Below are 20,067 nucleotides of genomic sequence, written 5' to 3' on the forward strand. Positions count from 1 at the left end.
GTTTAGAACAAAGTGACTGGAGGCAATGGTGCATGGGCTGCCTAAAAGCTAAATTCACGTGCCAAGACAAAATTTAATGTGGTTCACGAAGTTTAACCTCATAGTGAGAGGCAGACGGAAAAGAAGATGGGCTGCCATTAATGAGTTGTCTAAAATGCTAGCTTTTCTTTTCCTCCTTGTGCTTTCTAGGATGCTGTGGCTACTTTTTTCTCTTTTGCTTTTGATAGGACTGAGGGAAGAAAGCTTTGGGGACTGAGACTATCACCTCTTTTGGTTATATAATAATGCAATACAAATCTTATTCTTATGGTTTACTCAACCCAAAAGACAAACACATTCCGTAGACTTTGCTGTTTGTACAAAGTTTTTATAATCGTCATATCATATATCATTATTGGGTATGCTAAAAATAATAATAATCCAATTATTGTACGAGCTGCAAAATAGGTTTTGGACTAGAATTATTTACACGAACCTCCATTCAAACCTGGCATTTTAATCATACTACTGACATTTATTAACCATTTCATTTGCTAAAAAATTAAAGGTAATAATTCTATTATTTTATATTTCATAAATAAATTGTTCAAAAAAAAAAGAAAGAAAAAATTTAAGGTTTATTTGACTGTGTAACGAAACTCTTTTTATCGTTTCGCAATTTAATTTTATGATATCATAGTGCGATCTTTCCACCATGCTGTTCAATGAATTTTTAATCATTAACAGTAGCATGTGGCCATTGGGTATAAATTAAAGTTTCTCCTCATGGCACAAGAAATCATTAGTGTTTGTTGGAAAACATCTAACAGAGTAAACAATAAGAAGATAATGAATCCCTAGTAGGAAAAAAAATCTCCATCCGAGAAGACAAAGCACTTTTCTTATTGTTATGTTGTTCAATGTTGATGATCTGTGTGCTGAAAACATACAATTTCTCTAATCAAAGCAGTTGGCAGTTTGTTGTTTAATGGTTGAATGATGTATAAGAGAATTGCATGTCAGTTGCATATATAAAGGTTCAGACTACAGACATGTTTGTTATATTCTACAGCAAAATTCAGACTCTATTTCATACCTCTGTTTTGTTTTGTTTTGTTTAATGAGTTGCAACTGAGTTGAGCTGAGGGGTGCCTAGGGTTCTGTTCATTACAGGTTTCAGTAAGAAATAGGGACAACAGACATTAATGCCGTGATGCGTTCAAGAAAGGTCAAGCATTATAAAAACATGCTCGGTTTGGAAGTGTCCATGTAAAGTTGTTTGCTAGAATTAAAAATCTCTGTCCTTTTCTTTTGACTGAAGCGCCGATGGATGAATGATTTCAGAAATATCGGAATGTATTCATAGATTATTTACCTCAATTCCTGTTGAGTAAAAACCCATGTAAATCTTACCAGAAAAAAAAAAAAAAACCATTCAAATTGGTGGAAGGTAAATTTTGGGTATTGTTAGCCGAACTAAGGCAACTTCAAAGCCCATAACAGAATGGCTAACTCAATACTTACTTTAACAACCGTTCGATTCCCACAGGCTTTATCTAACATAACACTTCGAATTTTAGACTATGTTATGTGAGACGGGCCCTTGTTCATTGGGCTTTACATGGTCTTTTAGGCACTTGTTTGATAATAATATGACTTGTTCCATTTGCTGGTCTTGATTTGTTCGCCTTTAGAAATGACATCCTTGCTTCCTATTCGTCCAAGCAAGTCAGTGACGAGTGACGACCGACCATTGATCGTATTGTCCTTACCATTGTTCCACGGTCTTATTGTCTTTAAGGGTTGTGCCAATGCCAAATTCCTATTTCAAAATGTCATACATTTTGTTTGAGGGATCAAGGTCCAGCCTTGCTAGATTGGTAAAACAACTAGGAAGGGAAAGCTGTTCCAGGATCTGTTCTATCTAGCTTTTTTTGTCCATGAAGCTTCCTGTTTTAGCCCATTCCATGACAAAATATGTTGGAATAACTATAGTCAGTTCATTGTGTGATGCCAATCAACCCTAGGCTGTTAAATGTGATGCTCAATGGGAAAATAGCACTCAAAAAAATGAAAAAAAAAAAGGAAGAATAAAATGAATGACTGGAGTTGACAACAACATTTGTTTTTGAATTCATGCAAGATCTGTCCTATCTGCAAAAGACTCTAATCACAATGTATTACAAAGACTGATGTTATTGAGAGACGATAGTGGAGAAAGACTTCTCACTTCGTGTTCTTTTGCCACTAGCTCTTTTATCATGTTGTTAAGAATCATAGTGGCAAAGTCGTTCGTCGGTCTGAATACCTTTTGTCAAAGCTGTGGTCAGCTCACCATCTCAGACATCCCTGATGAGCATGAAGCATCACGGCCTCCCTGTGTCTGTCTTGTATTGTAGGACTTGCAATTCAGGCATTTACGTGCCACAATATGGAACTGGACATGGGAGGTGGCTCCACAATCGTTGCAGAGAATCCATACCTATTTGTCAATACAAAACTCGAGTTAGAGACCGGTTGCCATTGTGCTAAATAAAGCCATGCTCCTGCTCATTGCTCAAAACTTACCATCTTATTTTGGTATATTGCAGGCATAGGGGTTGAGGCAATCTACATTAAAATTTAAGAGAACATTGTCAGGACCCCAGAGCATGAGTTACACAAGCATAAGCACACTATCATTTGGAAAAGAAACAACCACGCCACAAGCTTGTTAAGTACCTCTTGATCGAGCTTTCTCCACCAATTGGACATATCACAGATAGATTTCGAGCAGACCGGACAAGAGTACCTGCAGTATTGAGAAACAAATTAGAACTCAGTGGTTGAAATTCACAAAAAATCAAGCAGGAGGGAAACTAGGATGAAACCAATTAGAAAATATCATTGCTGATTCTCTCAATAAAGTAGCAATGCATTTCTAAGACTTTTTCACTTCCTATAAATGCATGACTCAGAGATGCAAAAAGTGAGCAGGGTATTAATAGTGCTTACCGATAATGTTGCTCCATCTCTCGCAAACATTCCAAATGCATTGTATGTCCGCAAGGTAAGACAGTAACATCTTTCATTGTGTCAAAAAGAAACTGCAAAAAATGTCATCCCACTAAGAACGACCCTTTTCCCAAAATTTGCTTAATATCATATGAAAGTTGCAATGATGCTTTTGTTTACCTCAAAGCAAACAGGGCAATTGCAGTGCATTGCTCTCTCCACACAACGATGTGCATCCCTCATTAATTTTGCATAGCAACATCCTGTAGCGGCAATTTCAAATCCTCGGTATATCAGTTTGATGACTGGCTAAAATCCTCAGCATTTGATGAACTAAAAGCTATCTACTTTCACTTACCACATTTGTCGCAGTGAAAGAAGTTCTCCTCACCTCCAGTTCTGCAAAGCAGTCACAGCAGAGATAATGAGATATGGCATGAAATTATCGAACAGTAAAGTGATCCTTATCAAGAAGATGGTTTTGGACCTTTGGTAGAGATTAAAGGTTTGAGCATAAACATGAAAATCTTACCTGCATATGCCACATTCATCACAGTGGTATTGGTTTTTGGAAACCTAAACAATGTAACAGTTTATCACATCAGCAATCGTTTAAAGATTTGCAAGCCAAGACTTGTAAGATTACAAGTTACCAAATAACAACAAAAGACTTACATCATCGTCAAATAATTTGCATTTAGAACAGAAGTACTTCCCCATACAGACTCCGCAATTGATGCAACACTGTTGTACCTGAAAGGATACAAGATTATAAAAACTGTGATTTAGTTTCAACTTTTAAGAAATAAAATTGTTTTAGTCTCAATATTTGGGAAACTCACATCTTGTTCTGTGTCACATAGGGAGCAAATGATCTGAAGTTGTCAAAAGATAAGATTAGACAAATCATATCAGAATCTGAAGAAATATATTTTGGGCCTGCTAAGCAATTCTAGATTGCTTCATGTTTTTTGGGTAAAGGGTATTTCATTAATCCAAAGAAGGGAGAATGCGTTACAAGTCAACAGTGCAAAGAACGAACTTGTAGTAACTGCCTAAAAAATCCCCCAATTTTTACATTAGCAGCTAAAAGAGAAAACCAAACAGTATCCACAGAATAACTGCCACTCTAGTTATGAATATTACTAAGGGTAAAACGAACTGATGCCAGAGATTCAGACAGCTACCTTATCACAAGATATTCTCTTTTTCGGCTTACTCTTTGTGGTCATTCATTTGCAAAACTGGTGCACACTCTATCTAGTCTGTTTTATTCACGTGCTTGTCTGCTGTCTTTTGCCGAAAGTTTATGGATAATGTATGAGACCGCGGATCACAAAATCCACTTGCTTTTTCACACAAAAAGGTGTGAAAAAAGTAGCAAAAAGGTAGAGATTCAATTTGACAACCACATAATATTTGTTGTCTTATTTCTCTCCCTCTCTCTCTTCTTATTTTTTGTTTTTTATTTTCAGGATCTAGATATGTAAACAGAAGGAAGTATCCAAATCAATTGTCAAAATCAAAGTGACCCCATTTACCTTGTTACAGCTAACCATTCCACATTGATCATGCAAAATATGGGACATAACTTCAAGGAAATGAGCCATTTTTCCAGGAAAAACAGTCAGATTAAAGGAAAAGGAAGCTAAACTTATCATTTTGGGGGTCTAAATTATTCCATTGAATATCGGAAAATTGACACTATACCAAATAATAATAATAATAATAATAATAGACAAACCTTTTCAACTTCATGGCGTGGAATATCATGTCGCTGAAGAGGATTAGATTCCAAGGAATTCTGTTCATAGATTTTGAAGATCAGAAAAACCAGGCTCAGCTGAGCTAATATTAACCCATATCATAACTTTTTCTTAAGCAAAAAGAGAAAGACAGAAAGAAAACATATCCAACTATACTTTAGCTTCGTTATGACAATGTCTACAATCAAAGATCTCATTGCAACATGGTGCTCTGATCTTACATCTCCTTCTGTAATGCGAGCACCTAATCATATACACCAATTAGAAAAAAAAATCCCAAACAAATTATCAAAATTTCAGAAAAACTTCGTGAAAGGCAAAACCAGAAGTTCAAATTGAAAAGCAAAGAAAATGAGACATACCCATAATTCCCTAATCCAATCTCCATCAAAGGAGCATTTTGGTTTCCACATTCAACAGATTCCAATCCATTAGTACATAACTTTATCTCAGATACACCTTCCATTCTCTTCAGTCTGAACTGAACCCCCAAAACCCAAAGTTAACAAAACTAGCAAAAATCAAACAAGAAAAACAACTCATAAAAAAAATCAAAAGAAAAAAACATAACCCAAAATCGAATGTTTCCTTCAAGAAAAATGTTTAGCAAAAATCATAGCTTTGGTTACAGAAAGAGAAGGTAAACGAATCGGTATTAATGTGAGTGAATTTTAAAACGAGCTGAATCAGCAACAGGGAAGAGCGTGGCATCTCAGACAATCAGTCAGACAGCTAAATCAGATATTACAGTGCATTTAGTCATTAACCACTATAATTAGAAACTGTCTTCTCTCTGGAAATTTTTCTTAACAACTTACCCGGTATTAACGCACTTTAAAGTTGTGTTCTTATAATAGGATAACACAAAAACTCAGAGAAGCTTTTGCTTTGAATCAGTAAGCTAACCGGTTGACAAACAGAGTGAGTTGGGTGGTTCGAGACTCTGAGTTATGAGGAGTTTCCAGTCCCATGGCTTTTTTATAGATCGGGAGGACAGAAGGCGGGAAAACAACGGCGGAAAGGCTACATAGCAAAATTACCATGTATGTACTTGACTTTTGGAGTTCTCCCACAAATTAGAGATTCCTTTTATGGGCACTTTTGGGATGAAGCTTTTCTTGAAAGAAGGTTTTGCATCTCAAGCCCAATGGCAATTGGCAAATAGTATCATACACGCTGCTTCAAAATTCGTAATTAAAACTATTAATTTTTTATAAAATATTAATATATAATTTATCATAGTATATAATAATTATATACTAATAAAATATTAAATATATATATATTAAAAAAGGAGCATAACCCTTAAAAAGAAAAAATCTTAATTTGAAATTAAAATTTTTATATTTTTATAAAATCTTTTTAATCACTAAATAATTAAGGAAAGAATTTGATAGATTAAAATTAATTTTGTTTCTCAACTTAATTTTTCATAATAAAAGTATAAAATAAATGGTAATTATATATTTAGAATATATTAAACAACTCCTTAAAAAAATCATAAAGACATTTACATGAAAATAATCAAATATTTACTTTTTATTTTAATTTTTGAATCGACATGGAAATGCTGTGGAGACCGAACCATTGGTCCATTCCGGATAAATCTATTAAATAGAAGCAAATAATGAGCTGGAAAAAAAATGGAAAATGAAAGATAACCTGAAAACCACGCCAATTGCAACGCGTGAAAAGTGATTAGATCGGGTATCTTACAATTGTGCCATCAGATTTTGTTAGAAAACATGGACTTTCTTTGAACCGTGGTAAGCTAAAGACATGCACTGACAAATAGCATTAGGATATTGCTATCTGAGGTTTAGCTGACTAGGCTTGGGACCATAAAATTCTTTTCTTTATTTTCTGTTAATGGCCGGCCCTGCTGGTTAGCTCGTGATTGGTCGATGTTTCTCAGTGCGGGTGGTTATGGCTGGAGATAAAAGAGCGGTAACATATCGAGATAAATTGAGATAAAAGGTATAAATTATATATTAATAATTGTAAGTTATTTAAGTTTGATTTGAATAAAATTAAATTTTAATTTAATTATTATTAAATTAAGTTTAAATTTTAATAGTTTAATTTATTGATTAAATTTAGTTTGAATATTTTTATTTTTGATTTGAATATATTATAAGCTTAATTAAGTTTTATATTTTAATATATTTTATTTATTTTAATTAATAAAATATTTTGAATTTGAATGTAAATTTTAATATAAATAATTAAGTTTTTATAAAATATAATAATAAAACTTATTTTTATATATTAACAAAACGAATTTAAATAATTTAATTTTTATCTCAAATTAAAATTTAATTAAAAAAATTTGATCAAATTTAAATTAAAAATTAAATTTTAAATTAAATTTAATATTAAATTTAATATTATATCAATTTAAATTTAATCTATTACACCTCGGATTGTTAGCCGCTTATAGGGTTGCAGGAGTTCCAAAGGCACTTTTTTATGATTGTTGGGAGAGGTGCCACCACATGTGGTTTAAGATACAGAAAGTGATAAAACTTGCAAGTGGCTTGGACCACATAAACCAGAAAGAAAAGGAAAAGAAGGGTTGGGAGTGGGAAAGTGAGATATTGTGAAATCCACAAATAATCAAAGGTTTATCTTTGTAAAAAAATATATATTTATATCTATCTACTTTAATGAAGGCAAGGCTTGTATACCTTTAGGAGAGAGATTGTGGGTTCATTTTGAAACACTAAGGGCCCATTTAGGCATAAATCTAAACTAGAGGCCCAAAAGAAGTAATGTAGTAATCGCGAGGACTCAAACCCAATAGATAAGAAAGTTAGAAATTTTAGGTTAGTTTCGTAATCTCAGCGGGCGAGCCCGAGACGAAATTAGGGTAACACAAGGCATCAAATAGGAGCCGTCCATCCCATGAAAGACTTATATCAACCGTCGAATCTTTCCAACGTTTCCTCTATATAATTGACTCCTCCGACCTCCGCTGCTTCACAGCCTAGGGTTTCTAACTTTCTTCCTCCCCTGTTTGTTGATTTTGAAGTTAGGGTTTCTGATTTGCTCAAAATCATATCTTTTCAGTAAATCGTTTGTTTAAAATTTGAAGCTTCACTATCTGGTCAGTGAGGATTCAATCCATTCCCATATGACTCGTTCCCTTGAAGCGAAATTGATTGTGTTGCTAATTTTCTAATCTCTCCCTCAAATCTTTTCTCTCTGTTTTTGGGAGAACACTTGGGCAACTAGATTTTCAAAGGTTTAAAGACTCAATATTTGTTTTGTTTGAGACGAAAGGTTTAGTTTTGTGGAGTGTTGTCATTAGAACGGTGATGAGTTATATGACAGACCTGTAATGAGTTGCGAATATGATCGCAGATCTTTATGAACATCTAAGGGACTGAGTTCTATTCTGATAAACTCTCCAAATTTCCTTTTTTTATTCAAATTTTTTAATTTTTGGGGGATTTAAATCGATGGCTTCTTTTTATCAATCTGAAACTTAATTTTAATGATTATAAAATTTGAGTTTTTGTGATAAAGGGAGCCTAAACAGATTGTTCTCCTCGCTATCCAGTACCTCAATTTTGTGGCATTTGGACGTCGGAGAACTATATTAAAACCTTTTGTATTTAGTTGGCTTTTGTTTTTTTTTTTTTTTTCAAAATTAATTGAAACTTTTGATTTTATACATGTTTTTTTGGTATAATTGTAAAAATTTCTTGTTAGCAAAAAGATTCAAAATTTTTCTTTTAGAGAGAATTTAAATGATTAACCAAAAAAATAAAAAGAGAAAACAAACCGAAGGTATATTGGATTGGTTCATGAAATCTACTAAAACTGAGCCGAAAATTTTTTTAGGCCCGAGCATTAGCCTCAATCTGAAGCCCAATGGGTTTTGATCTAAATTGAGCAATCTCAAGCCCAATGGGTTTTGATCTAAGTTGAATTCTGGTGGAACCCAAAGATTGGGGTAAGCGTGGGGTTGGCAGTGCCGTTCGAAAATAAAAGCGTGGACTAGATGAGAAATTTTAGCCTTGTTTATCGAATAGAGCGATCAGAGTTGGGCACTGTACCTAAACTGACCTAAGCGGAAAGAGAGCAAGGGAAAGAAAAATCGCCATCCTCAAGTTTGTTAATTGATATCCCTGGCAATCTTTCAACATTTCCAGATCATAATATTGGCTTACTGTTAAAAATTATTTTTATATTTAAAAATTATTTTTGAATCAATTTGACTATTAAGCAATAAAAAAATAACAAAATTTCAATTTAAAATTCAAACAAGAAATAATTGAAGAGATGCTTTTGCTGTATAAAATGCTTTTATAAGAAATCATTATATTATTTTCTGTATTTTAATTATTAGTAATACTTTTTATAATAATACTAAATTTTTAAAATTTTTAATCACATTTTTAAACATATTTTTTAATTCAAAATTTTTTTAACTATAACAGTAATATTAAACTAACTTTAATTAATGACAAACAATAATCCTAAGAAACTTTGAAGTTTGAATAATGGAAAAAATTATTTAATTTCAATGAAATAGTAAGAGAAGTTATTTTTTAAAAAAAATGAAAGAAAAGCTGATCAACAAAAGCATCAATAGAAACATCATCGAACTATTCCTTTCTAATTGTGACTGCTCTAAAAGAAAAATAAAATAAAACCAAGTCATTTTAAATGGATGACTTCTCTTGACATCAGCACTAGGCATTCAGCGCCACAACGCTCGTAGATGGGAATGCGTCTTGGCAACGGTAACTTCAACGAAACTGCAGAGAGAGACACCTGTATGGTTGTGGGACCCACGTGATTCTTCTCTCCTAAGAATTTTGAAGAAGGAGAAGAACGAGATGAAGTGTTCAAAGTTTTGAGTTCACTTGCCAAGTCAACACACACACACACACTCTTTAAAACGCACCCGTTCTATAACGTCTTTGCTTTGACCTATTATTACTTCATTGGGGCACCTCTTTGGACGGCTACCGTTGTAAATTGGCCACTCTTTTTTTTTTTTGCTTATATTCAATTACTTTTTTACCCCCACCCTCCCTCCATCTTGATTTCTAATTTTCTATTTCTATTTAAATAAGCCAACCTTCCTTTCAATTATTAATAAATTTAATAAAATTTCTTAGTATTTCATATCAGAGTCAATTAGTGTCTATAAACAATTATTAAGAATTATTTAATTTATTATTTTGAGAAAATCATTTTCTTAATACACTATTTTATTAAATAAAAAATAATTTATTAATTGTACTTATTATCCTTCAATTTCATTTTAACCAATGCACTAGACATTGATTACCATTTTCTTTTATATAAAATCCAATAATTATATGGTATATTTTTTAATTAAAACATAATATAACAACAAAAAATAAAATAACAATAAGATAATTTAAAGCATTGCTCCGTTTTCTAACTACCTTCTTATTATCTTCTTAATGTTTGTTAAAAAACTACATTCACAAGCTTTATTTTGTGTTTGTTTATACAATAGTTGATATTCATCTATTAATTAATAAAAATTGAGTATTTTATTTTCGTTCTTATTATTTAAAGAGTTAAATTTTTTAATTTAAAAAAATAAATCTTATTATTAAATTAAAAATCATGCTTTAATTATTAAATTAAATATTCAAATGCAAGTTGATTGTCTTAGTTTGATGAATGGAAACTAATTCTAAATTTAATTTAAAAAAATCTTATGAATATTCCAAACCGCTAAAAAATTGGCAAAAACTTTTAGGATCTAAAATTTGAGTGAGAATCTAAAAAAATTCTCTAATTTTCCCTGGGAGATAACGATATAGGGGTAACCAAGACTTTCCACAAAATAAAAGGAGTGCCCAAATCAAAGTCATTGGTCAAAATCCCTAAACCATAAAAAAAACTCCGTCTTTAACACGCAAAGCCAAAACCCCCTCCACCGCCCTGTATATATACCCTCTCTCTGACGCAACCAGGGGAAAAAAAAGAACAAAAAAATCTAAATCCTAAATTCGAACGTTGTTAAAAAAAAAAAAAAAGAACAAGGGAAAACTGAAAAGAAAAAACGCGATGTCGTGTTCGGTTGCTGTATCAAACTCTCCTGTGTTTTCTCCGTCGTCGTCTCTTTTCTGTAACAAAACTTCGATCATCTCTCCGTCATCTGAAGCTTTGAATTTAACGCTGACTCACCTAAAACCTTCGTCTTCTCCTGCTTCTCCGTCTCCTTCTTCGCCTTCGTCGCCTTTTAGGCTTCGGCTTCAAAAAACGCCCTCTGGGTCTTTGTTGTCGTCTTCTTTTTCTGCCTCAAAGTCAACTTCTTCTTCGGGTTCGGATTCAACTGCAGGTTTAGGACCGGGTTCGGTGTCAACGATATTGAAGAGGAAGAGGCCGGCGAGGCTGGATATACCAGTGGCAACGACGGCTATGTGTTTTGGGGTTCCAGCGACGCCGTGTGAAGTGAGGAGAGAGGTTGAGAGTGAGGGAGATGGATATTCTGTTTATTGTAAAAGAGGGAGGAGGGAGGCTATGGAGGATAGGTTCTCAGCTTCTGTAAAACTCCAAGGAGATTCTAAACAGGTATTTTATGGTTTCTGGTTTTTTTTTTCTTTATTATATTTTTGATATCATGTTCTGCTCGATTGATTTTAAGGAATTTAGGATCCTAGAGCTGTTTGAAGTTATGATAAATGGGGGGAAAAAGGGCTTTGGGAGAATTCAGAAATTTTGCATAAAGGCTTAGTCTTTGGATGGATTTATTAGAATTATAGGAAGGAATAAATTTGTCATGTTTGTTAATTCTTCTCAATTAGTATTTATGTTCCATTAGTATAAAACGATGTTGAAAGAATGGGAAAAAATGAAAAGATAGATAGTGTAATTGATTTTGTAATAAGTCCAGGCTTTGGCATCAAAATTTTGATTTGGAAAGGGACTCATATGGTTCTATATGATAATTGCAGTCATTTTTTGGTGTGTTTGATGGACATGGAGGTCCTAAAGCGGCAGAGTTCGCAGCTCAGAAATTGGAGAAGAACATTGTAGATGAAGTTGTTAGAAGAAGAGACATGACTAAGGTAAAGAAAGCTGTTAAAGAAGGTTATTTGAAAACAGATGCTGAGTTTCGTAAGGAAGACGTCACTGGTGGAACATGTTGTGTGACAGCTTTGATCCAAAATGGAAACCTTGTTGTATCTAATGTTGGTGATTGTCGTGCTGTTTTGAGCAGAGGTGGTGCTGCTGAAGCTCTCACCTCTGATCACCGACCTTCAAGGGAGGATGAAAGGAACAGAATTGAGAATTTGGTAAGTGGATTCTCAATAAATCATTGTGACCTTTGCTTTCTTTACAACTTGCATTCATGATGATTATCCGGCACAAACTTGATCTGAACTCAGACTGATGCACTGTGAAATTTGTTTTTGCAGGGTGGCTATGTGGACTTATGCAATGGTGTTTGGAGAATTCAGGGTACTCTAGCTGTCTCCAGAGGAATTGGAGACCAGCACCTTAAACAATGGGTAATAGCTGAGCCGGACACTAAGATCATTAGTATCAAACCCGAATGCGAGTTCTTAATATTAGCCTCTGACGGCTTATGGGATAAGGTAGGGTGTTGAGTTTTTTTTTTTTTTTTCTCCCTTTAAAATACTTCATATCTTTACTATCTTTAAAATAGATGATTTTTCATATTAACCTAAATAGATTCTTTTTTTTTTTTCAGGTTAGCAATCAGGAAGCAGTTGACATTGCCCGTCCTTCATGTGTTGGCATCAATAAGCCAAATCTATTGGGTGCCTGTAAAAAGCTTGTCGACCTTTCTGTTTCACGAGGCTCATTTGATGATATTAGCGTGATGCTTATTCAGCTGGAGAACCATATTTGATTGTCTAATTTCTAAAATGTAGGCAACCAATTAACTCATAGGATTGAGTCTGTCTGATATTTTCCTGATTGCTGTTATGATGGGAGGAGAAGACAGACAGAATCTCAGTACAAGTATGATTCATTTAGAGCTAGTTGCTGGAGGTGTTTTGAGACTCAGATGTGTTAACAGGTGCTGTAGAGGTGGAAGTTGGGTTATTTTGGTCGGGCACCATGATTTAGTCTTTTTATTGACCATTTCTTTGTGGGGATTTTTATACCCACGGCTGAAGAAGAGATCACAGAGACTCAGTTGTAAACTTGTTTCTATATTTGACATTCACTAACCTAAGAGTTGTACATCAGGATATTCTTTATATAAACAATTTTTGAATAATTCTTTTCAATGGCGCGATTCTTTTTTGTATACATTGTTCTCAACTGTCTTACATATTATCTTACAGTTACAGATTAATTGATCCTGTTGATGAAACTTCTAAAGGCTGTCGTATGAAATAATAACTTCGTGTTTTTCATGGTTTTTCTCGCCCTTATTTATGCGGCAAAATTTTTACCCATTGAATAAAAACTTATTGCGATCATGCCTTTTTACCTAAAGTTTTTTATAACTTCCCTCTTTGTCTCACCTCTGACGATGAATTTGATCATTTCGAAGAGTTTCAGGCTTTTGCGAACGTCCAAGTTGTGGACGGTGTGTAAACATCATATTCATTCTAGTTTGAACCATCGTTTACTTTCTGCTCTTTCTGGTATTTTCATGTTATTTATATGTATGCTGTGGGAATATATGCATATTGAGATTGGATAATCTTTACTTCTGTTTCAAAGAGTTTCAGGAACTGTGGATGCCCAATTTTTGGTTAGGTTGTAAGAATAATTCGTTACTCTTTTCTCTTCTGATATTTTCCTACCATCTTAAGCCTAACATCATGCATGTAACCATGCTGATATAAGAGAGCGAATTTGACACAATTTTTGACCAGGAATACAACATGCGAATTGAAATTATTGTTTTGTCGGTCAGCTCAAGGTAATGATCGTCGACCGCATTGACGGTGTCAACCAGCTTTTGGTATGTTTTATGTGGTGGATTCATAAGGCAATGATGAAACAGCAGAAAACTTAAGATGCCATTAAAACCAATACACATTGACCAAATCTTTTTTCACGAGGAAAAAGAAAAGAAAAGAAAATATCCTGATTCCAGAAAGAATGCAAATTATTTCCCGCACTTGGATCGGAGAAAGAATCATATCTTCATGTATAGTGATCAGCTGTCTAATTAGGACCCCTTCAGGCCTCTACCCTTTCACTAAATTTGACCCACAAATAGTACATGAGAACGACCAAATGTCCAGTTGCTTTTGTTTTTTGTTTTTATTATTATCCTACATCACATGTTCCTAGAAAATACCGCAGTGTTTTGTGGAATGAGCAAAATGGGTTTGTTGGCTTGCATCATGTTTCATGTTATATGTTTTAAGTGTTCAAACTTGTTAATGTCTGTCTAAGCCAAAAGGCCCAAAACAAATGCAATGTGTATGACAAGTTCTGATACATTTTTCTTCTTGTCTTCAAACTTCCGAGAACCCTGCTCATGATCCAGCAAAGTAACAAAATCTAAAGGATTCTGAAGATCAAAGGACAGCAAAATCCATTATCATTGTTTTGACTTTGAATCATTCACAAGGTAGAAACAAGCTCACATGAACAACAGTACCCAGCATAAATTAACCAAACTTCCGGAATTGCGTGATACAATTTACAGGGAGTTGGACTGAAAGCATATGAACTTGAATGAAGAATCAATTTTATGTGATTTTGTAACAACTGGCGATTTTATTTGTTTTTGGTTGTGCATGAATCTCAAGAAAACAGAGGGTATCAAATTGGGGGGAATGAGGTTTGCATGTCAACCGCACAAAATGGAAGGGTTTGTTGTTCATGCACGTTAGACTGTCGACCAGTCGATTAATGTGCTTCTTCTTTGTCTTGCTGTCTTACGACAAAGGTTGGCAGCCTTGGAACAAACCCCGCTGTTTTTCTGCCTTCCTAACAAACTTAGTCGGCTATTTGTTTCAGAAGTAATGCTGCACTTACTACAGGTTTTCATTAATTGAATTTGAAATTAGGTTCGTCTATTGTTCCATCCTGATTCTCACGATATAGTTTGGTAAAAGAAAAGGGTTTAACCCTAACCTTAATATAAGAAGTAAAATTTACCCAAATGTTTTAAATTCAACTTCTTTTTATAGATTTATAAGAACACTGCAGGCTTTGAAGTGTTCTAATTTACTTCTTACAAACGGTAAAAACCAAAATTTGTGGTCCAAACGCGTTTAAGTCCTTTTAAATCTGTAATTTTTAATAATTTAATCGGAACGCATGCTATTTGAGTTAATACTCATTCTAAATATTTGGATTTGGTAATAATGGAAATCAGATTTGGTAAGTATCACATATGGATGATAATGGATAGACATGAATAGCGTCATAGCTTAGGAAGATTTATGAGATTTTAACTTTTCCATTCTAAGAGAAATGTAATTTCAAAACTTCCAAGATATAGATTGGATCCAGTGAACAAAGTCCTTTTACCTGATGAGAACCATATAATATTCCTTTTGACATTGCCTTTCGTTCATTAATTATGAGTATTTATGGAGCTTTCCAATGCAAACACGACAACAACAGAATAAACTCATTCGGCGATTCCCCCAATATTGAACAACAAAGGCTCTATTATTTACGAGCCAAGTGGCTTTTGAAAAAAAGGTTCAATTGACCAAACGCAGTTGGAAACGTTCTTTTCTTTTTCTTTTTAAAGCATTGGATGGATAATTGAGGGCTACCCTTTCTTCCATTTCCTTTGTTTGTGCCCATTCAAGTTTACGTGGACAACAATTTCTCTCTTTCCCCTTTCCTTTCCCTTTGAGTAAGGCAATCGTTCTAGCTTATCCAATATTCAGGCCTTGTTATAACCATATTATAGTGGAATATTGCTATGCTACCCTTTGTACGTAATGACTGATGACAGATAAGCTGTTAATTTAACAAGCAGCGGGAGACATGGCATTTCGTGAGGCCCATGACTTTGACAAACCAATCAAAAGAATAAATAAATAAATAAAAGCAACTCCCCTGCTAAATCAACACATGCATGGTTTTCAGATTAGCATGGAAATACAATCTGGAAGGCAAAACAAAACTATATAAAGTCCTAAGACAACGCGTATCCGCAATTCTGAGCGTGATTATCTACTTGAAATGACCTGAATTTCGGCAATATTAATACAAATACTTGAAACTTATTGGCAAGGCCTCAAAGGGTATCGTTTCTTTGGTCATAAAATCTTATCCTATTCAATTTGACCCCTAATTCATCCAATAGCTGGGGACCCTTTTGACAATGCCCCAAATTGGTTTGAAGAAAGTTTGTGACTGTCAAGTATTGGTACTCTTGAGTACATGGAGGTTGTCCGAAGTAAGGTTGGCATGGGGTTGGGTTCGGGGCGGGTTTTGCTCGCCCCGAACCCGACCCGATTTTATCATCAATAAATCTGACTCTCAATCCGAAATTTTTTTATTTTTTTCATATCCGATCCGATCCGAATCCGATATTATATAATTCGTACCCGATTCGACCCGATTCGAACTGAAATTAATAAAAATATTATTTTTTAAATATAAATATTTAAAAATATTGTTATATAAATATATATATATATATATATAAATAATTAATTAAATAATTAATTAAATAATAAGTTTTTAAATAAATATCGGGTCGGGTAAAATCGTATATGCCTAAAACCCGATCTCGATCCGACTCGATCCAAAATCCAAAATTCAAAAAAAAAAATTCAACTTTATAAAATCGGATCGTGTCGAAACCCACCGAGATCGGATTGAATTCCCATACTTAATCCGAAGATATTGATCTTTCAAAAGATTCGAATGGGATTTACCTTGGGAGATTGAGTTGTCATACAAACAATTTTCAACTATATTTTAATTTTTATTAATAAAAAAATTTTAAAATTATTTTAACATTAAATTTATTTGATGGAGGCTGGTGGCGCACGTCAGTAGACTTCTACTCAAACTCTAACTGCAAAAACCAGATACAAGCATCGTGGGGGAGATTTAGACATCTGGGTTTTCTCTCTCTCTCTTAACCAACAGCCTCCAAGTTTTTTGTTGTTGCAACGTGTACCTACCACTTTCTGCCATGTAAGCTGACAGTGATGCCTCCCACATTTATTTGGTTTCAAACAAGACTCAGAACCGAAAACTCTGTCCCTTTGACCCCACCGCACCTAGTCGACTTGCCTTTTGGCCAACCAAGTTGGCACCTCTAAATATTTCACTCTCTTCTAATCCCCTACTTCAGAGCCACGTGTAACTTCATCCATCGTCTACAAGTTTTTTTAGCATAACCACTCAACATAGGTGGAGATCATCAACGTTAGTAGTGTACAATGTTTTTTAGACAAATCAAGAGTTTCTTATGAAAATTTTGTAAATTCATATTCATCAATTTATAAGTTAACATTGACGTTCTCATTTCGTTCCATTTTATAGAAGTAAACAAATCGGAGGGACAGAAATACTTGGGACACGTTTTAGAAGAGTGATTTTGGTTTTGGAAATATTCTATAAATTTTGCTTTCCACGAACCGTGTAAGCTATGACCATGACAACCAATCAATGGCAAGAACAAATCTTGCAAGTAAAAAACCCAACTTCGCAACCAAATCAACAGCTTAGATCAACCCCACATGGCCCCAGGATAAGGATAAAACCCGGAATCATCCTTCACTCTACCCACTCACCCTTTTACGTCAAAACAGAAGCCCTGTTCCAAGTTCAAAACAAACACTCGTGACATAATCAAACGGTTTTCTGAATAATCCATTTATAAATTCCACGTAAGACTCAATATATTTATTAAAATGTTTAGCTTACACGTATTTAAATACCCATTTGGGCCCTGAAAAACACACGCTAAAAAGAAAGGAAAGAAAAAGTTTTTGAGTTTCAGAGATGGAGAAACAGAGTTATACCCAGAAACTTTCTTGGACCAGAGGGAAGTGTTTAGGCAAAGGCTCCTTCGGTACTGTCAGCTTGGCAATCAAAGAATCAGACGGTGCCGTTTTTGCAGTTAAGTCTGTCGATTTAGCGACGTGTCTTCCGAAGCAGTTGGAGTCTTTGGAGAACGAAATTAGGATCCTCCGTTCGCTTTCCTCTCCTTACGTCGTTGAGTATCTCGGCGATGATGTGACAAGGTATGAGTCTCCTACGACGTCTAATCGGAATCTTCACATGGAGTACTTGCCAGGTGGCACCGCTACTGACGAGGAGATTATGAAACGCCGGTTGGCTGACATGGACGACAGGATTTTACGGTGGCACACGCGTTGCTTAGTTTCGGCTTTGGAGTACGTGCACGGCGAAGGCATTGTACACTGTGATGTGAAAGGGAAAAATGTTTTGGTGGGCCCTGATTTCACCTCCGTAAAGCTCGCGGATTTCGGCTCAGCGATTGAGATTAAAAAGGTCAGCGCGGGTGACAGTTGTAGGTCCCTAATTACGCCACGTGGAACCCCTCTCTGGATGGCGCCGGAGGTGATTCGAGGTGAGTACCAAGGACCGGAGAGTGATGTTTGGTCCTTAGGCTGCACCGTCATCGAGATGGTCACCGGTAAGCCAGGTTGGGAGGATCAAGGTTTCAACTCGCTATGTCGAATTGCTAACTCGGGGGAATTGCCCGAGCTACCGACTCAACTATCTGAACTTGGTAAGGATTTCGTGGAGAAGTGTTTGAGAAGGGATCGGAGCCAAAGGTGGAGCTGCGATCAGCTGCTACAGCATCCATTTGTAGCGTCGGCTTCAGCTCCGAATATGACTGGGGAATCTTCTCCACGTTGCGTGCTCGATTTCGCCAACTCCGATTTCGAAGAAGACGAAAATACGGAGAATTGTGAAGCTTCGGCGAGGGAGAGGATTGGTAATTTAGCGACGGAAGGCGGGGTTATTTGGGAATCGGATGGATGGCTGGTGGTGAGGAGTTACGCTCGTGAATCAGGTGTGAATTGTGACGAAGGGACAAGTGCGGAATATGTGGAATTGATGAGGACAGAGCAGGAAACGGAGGGGACAAGTTCGGTATATTGGAGTTCGATGGGAATCAGGCAAGGAATTGAAATGACGAATTCCGAATTTTACGATTATTTTGATAGCGGTAATTCAATAGAGTGGCAGTGCAGTAATTACAAGGGTGTGAGAGGGTTAAAGTCGTTGAGTGGTGGGCTACGGTGCGAGTGCTCGGGTTCGAGCTGCCGGTATGGGTCACAAAAGGTGGAGTTAGCGGTGGCGAAGGGAGAGTTGAGATTCTACATATTTTGTAATTTATTACAACTATTTTTGTTTGATTTAAGAATATTCAAATCTATTTTAATGGTGTTTTTTAGTTACTCCTTTGTTACTATATTCTTCACCTTTGGTTCTCAGCCTAATTTAATGGTCATGCGATTCGACCATTTCATTTTCAAGTTCAAACCTGAAGAAAAAGTAATTCTAGACTTTCCCAGTCATCACAAGAATATACTCCGCTTCTTAATGACACTTCTTTTATCCCAAAACATTCTGGAAAAAAAAGGCACTAGACAAAATTTAAGGCTTTGTCATAGGCCACTAATCTCAGTAATGGCACACTTCTTTTGAACAATTTAAAGGTTGTGGCTAGCTAATTTTTCAAGTTGGTTTAATGGGGCGTGCAAAAAGCATGGCTTGGATTTATTCACTTTCATTGGAATTTTGGTTCCAATTATTATATGTTTGGAAAGTCAATATCAACGTAATTTAAGCTCAATAAACTTATTATTTCAACATTTTTATATTTTTGGTTTATAGTGATATTTTCTTTTACAAAAAAAATTTAAAATAATTAAAAATATATTATAGACGTTAAAATTAAAATTAAAATTTATTAATTTTATCTTTTAAAAATAATTGTATCATATATATATATATATATAATTATCTTAAGTTTGAATTCTTTAAAGAGATTTTTAGATAAAAATATAAGATAAAGCAATTTGAGGATATTTGGATGAGGAGGGAGACAACAAATCTTATGGACCGAAAGGGGGCATCAAAATCGTATCTCTCATGTCTCCTAGTATTAGCTATTAGGGGTACTGTTTCATTGACGGCTTGTTTGGTAATCGAGAAGGCACACACAACATTGGATCAGTTCAACGCACATCATCAACATCAAGTGCACAAACTCCATTATTTTAAGTTCACAATTTGCTAAAATATAATTTGCCAATTTACTTATTCTTATCCTTTAAGATATGCTTGGTAGACGGGAAACAATTCTAACGAGGGATTAACAAAAACCAAACAAAATCATGACCGAAATTTGATTGGGAGACTTATTCCCTAGTCT

General features: G+C 34.9%; 3 protein-coding genes and 2 non-coding genes across 8 annotated transcripts; 4 read left to right on the plus strand and 1 right to left on the minus strand.

Annotated features, from left to right (window-relative positions):
• Positions 1–1,960: 1,960 nt before the first annotated feature.
• On the minus strand, positions 1,961–5,879 carry LOC111285094 (E3 ubiquitin-protein ligase RZFP34-like). 4 transcript variants are annotated; one of them, XM_022874337.2, is made up of 13 exons: positions 5,558–5,879; positions 5,102–5,215; positions 4,896–4,983; positions 4,718–4,777; positions 3,816–3,848; positions 3,649–3,726; positions 3,506–3,549; positions 3,332–3,372; positions 3,154–3,236; positions 2,974–3,065; positions 2,701–2,770; positions 2,548–2,589; positions 1,961–2,461 (listed from the first exon to the last, which is right to left on the minus strand). In XM_022874337.2, the coding sequence occupies exons 2-13, from the start codon at positions 5,203–5,205 to the stop codon at positions 2,306–2,308; spliced, it is 891 nt and encodes a 296-aa protein (XP_022730072.2). In that variant the 5' UTR covers positions 5,206–5,215; positions 5,558–5,879; the 3' UTR covers positions 1,961–2,305. The 4 variants fall into 4 exon arrangements, with proteins under 4 accessions (XP_022730072.2, XP_022730073.2, XP_022730070.2 ...); XM_022874338.2 differs by having other exon boundaries at positions 5,102–5,220; positions 5,646–5,792; XM_022874335.2 differs by having other exon boundaries at positions 5,102–5,220; positions 5,558–5,698.
• A 2,167-nt stretch (positions 5,880–8,046) lies between these two features.
• Positions 8,047–8,134, plus strand: LOC149518360 (small nucleolar RNA SNORD25). The gene has a single exon (XR_016343374.1). It is a non-coding gene; the product is annotated as a small nucleolar RNA SNORD25 (small nucleolar RNA).
• Positions 8,135–8,200: 66 nt separating this feature from the next.
• Positions 8,201–8,343, plus strand: LOC149518361 (small nucleolar RNA snoR136). Its single transcript, XR_016343373.1, has one exon. It is a non-coding gene; the product is annotated as a small nucleolar RNA snoR136 (small nucleolar RNA).
• A 2,361-nt stretch (positions 8,344–10,704) lies between these two features.
• Positions 10,705–12,997, plus strand: LOC111285644 (putative protein phosphatase 2C 25). The gene is made up of 4 exons (XM_022875193.2): positions 10,705–11,306; positions 11,690–12,031; positions 12,155–12,334; positions 12,451–12,997. The coding sequence occupies exons 1-4, from the start codon at positions 10,800–10,802 to the stop codon at positions 12,610–12,612; spliced, it is 1,191 nt and encodes a 396-aa protein (XP_022730928.2). The 5' UTR covers positions 10,705–10,799; the 3' UTR covers positions 12,613–12,997.
• Positions 12,998–16,560: 3,563 nt separating this feature from the next.
• On the plus strand, positions 16,561–19,503 carry LOC111285643 (mitogen-activated protein kinase kinase kinase 18-like). Its single transcript, XM_022875192.2, has one exon. It carries the CDS (start codon positions 17,658–17,660, stop codon positions 19,335–19,337), a length of 1,680 nt encoding a protein of 559 aa, XP_022730927.2. The 5' UTR covers positions 16,561–17,657; the 3' UTR covers positions 19,338–19,503.
• The last annotated feature ends 564 nt before the right edge of the window (positions 19,504–20,067 follow it).

The sequence above is a fragment of the Durio zibethinus genome, chromosome 6 (genome assembly GCF_047325235.1).
Source record: "Durio zibethinus cultivar Kanyao isolate XHJ-2024 chromosome 6, ASM4732523v1, whole genome shotgun sequence".
NCBI classification, from domain to species: Eukaryota; Viridiplantae; Streptophyta; class Magnoliopsida; order Malvales; family Malvaceae; genus Durio; species Durio zibethinus.

Excerpts from the sequence above, each read along its gene's own strand:
- LOC111285643 (XM_022875192.2), top strand. The coding sequence starts at position 17,658 with ATGGAGAAACAGAGTTATACCCAGAAACTTTCTTGGACCAGAGGGAAG.
- LOC111285644 (XM_022875193.2), top strand. The coding sequence starts at position 10,800 with ATGTCGTGTTCGGTTGCTGTATCAAACTCTCCTGTGTTTTCTCCGTCG. Across the intron at positions 11,307-11,689 it reads TCCAAGGAGATTCTAAACAG|TCATTTTTTGGTGTGTTTGA; the intron begins GTATTTTATGGT and ends TGATAATTGCAG. Across the intron at positions 12,335-12,450 it reads CTGACGGCTTATGGGATAAG|GTTAGCAATCAGGAAGCAGT; the intron begins GTAGGGTGTTGA and ends TTTTTTTTTCAG.
- LOC111285094 (XM_022874337.2), bottom strand. The coding sequence starts at position 5,205 with ATGGAAGGTGTATCTGAGATAAAGTTATGTACTAATGGATTGGAATCT. Across the intron at positions 2,771-2,973 it reads GAGATGGAGCAACATTATCG|GTACTCTTGTCCGGTCTGCT; the intron begins GTAAGCACTATT and ends TCAATACTGCAG. Across the intron at positions 2,462-2,547 it reads CAATATACCAAAATAAGATG|GTATGGATTCTCTGCAACGA; the intron begins GTAAGTTTTGAG and ends ATTGACAAATAG.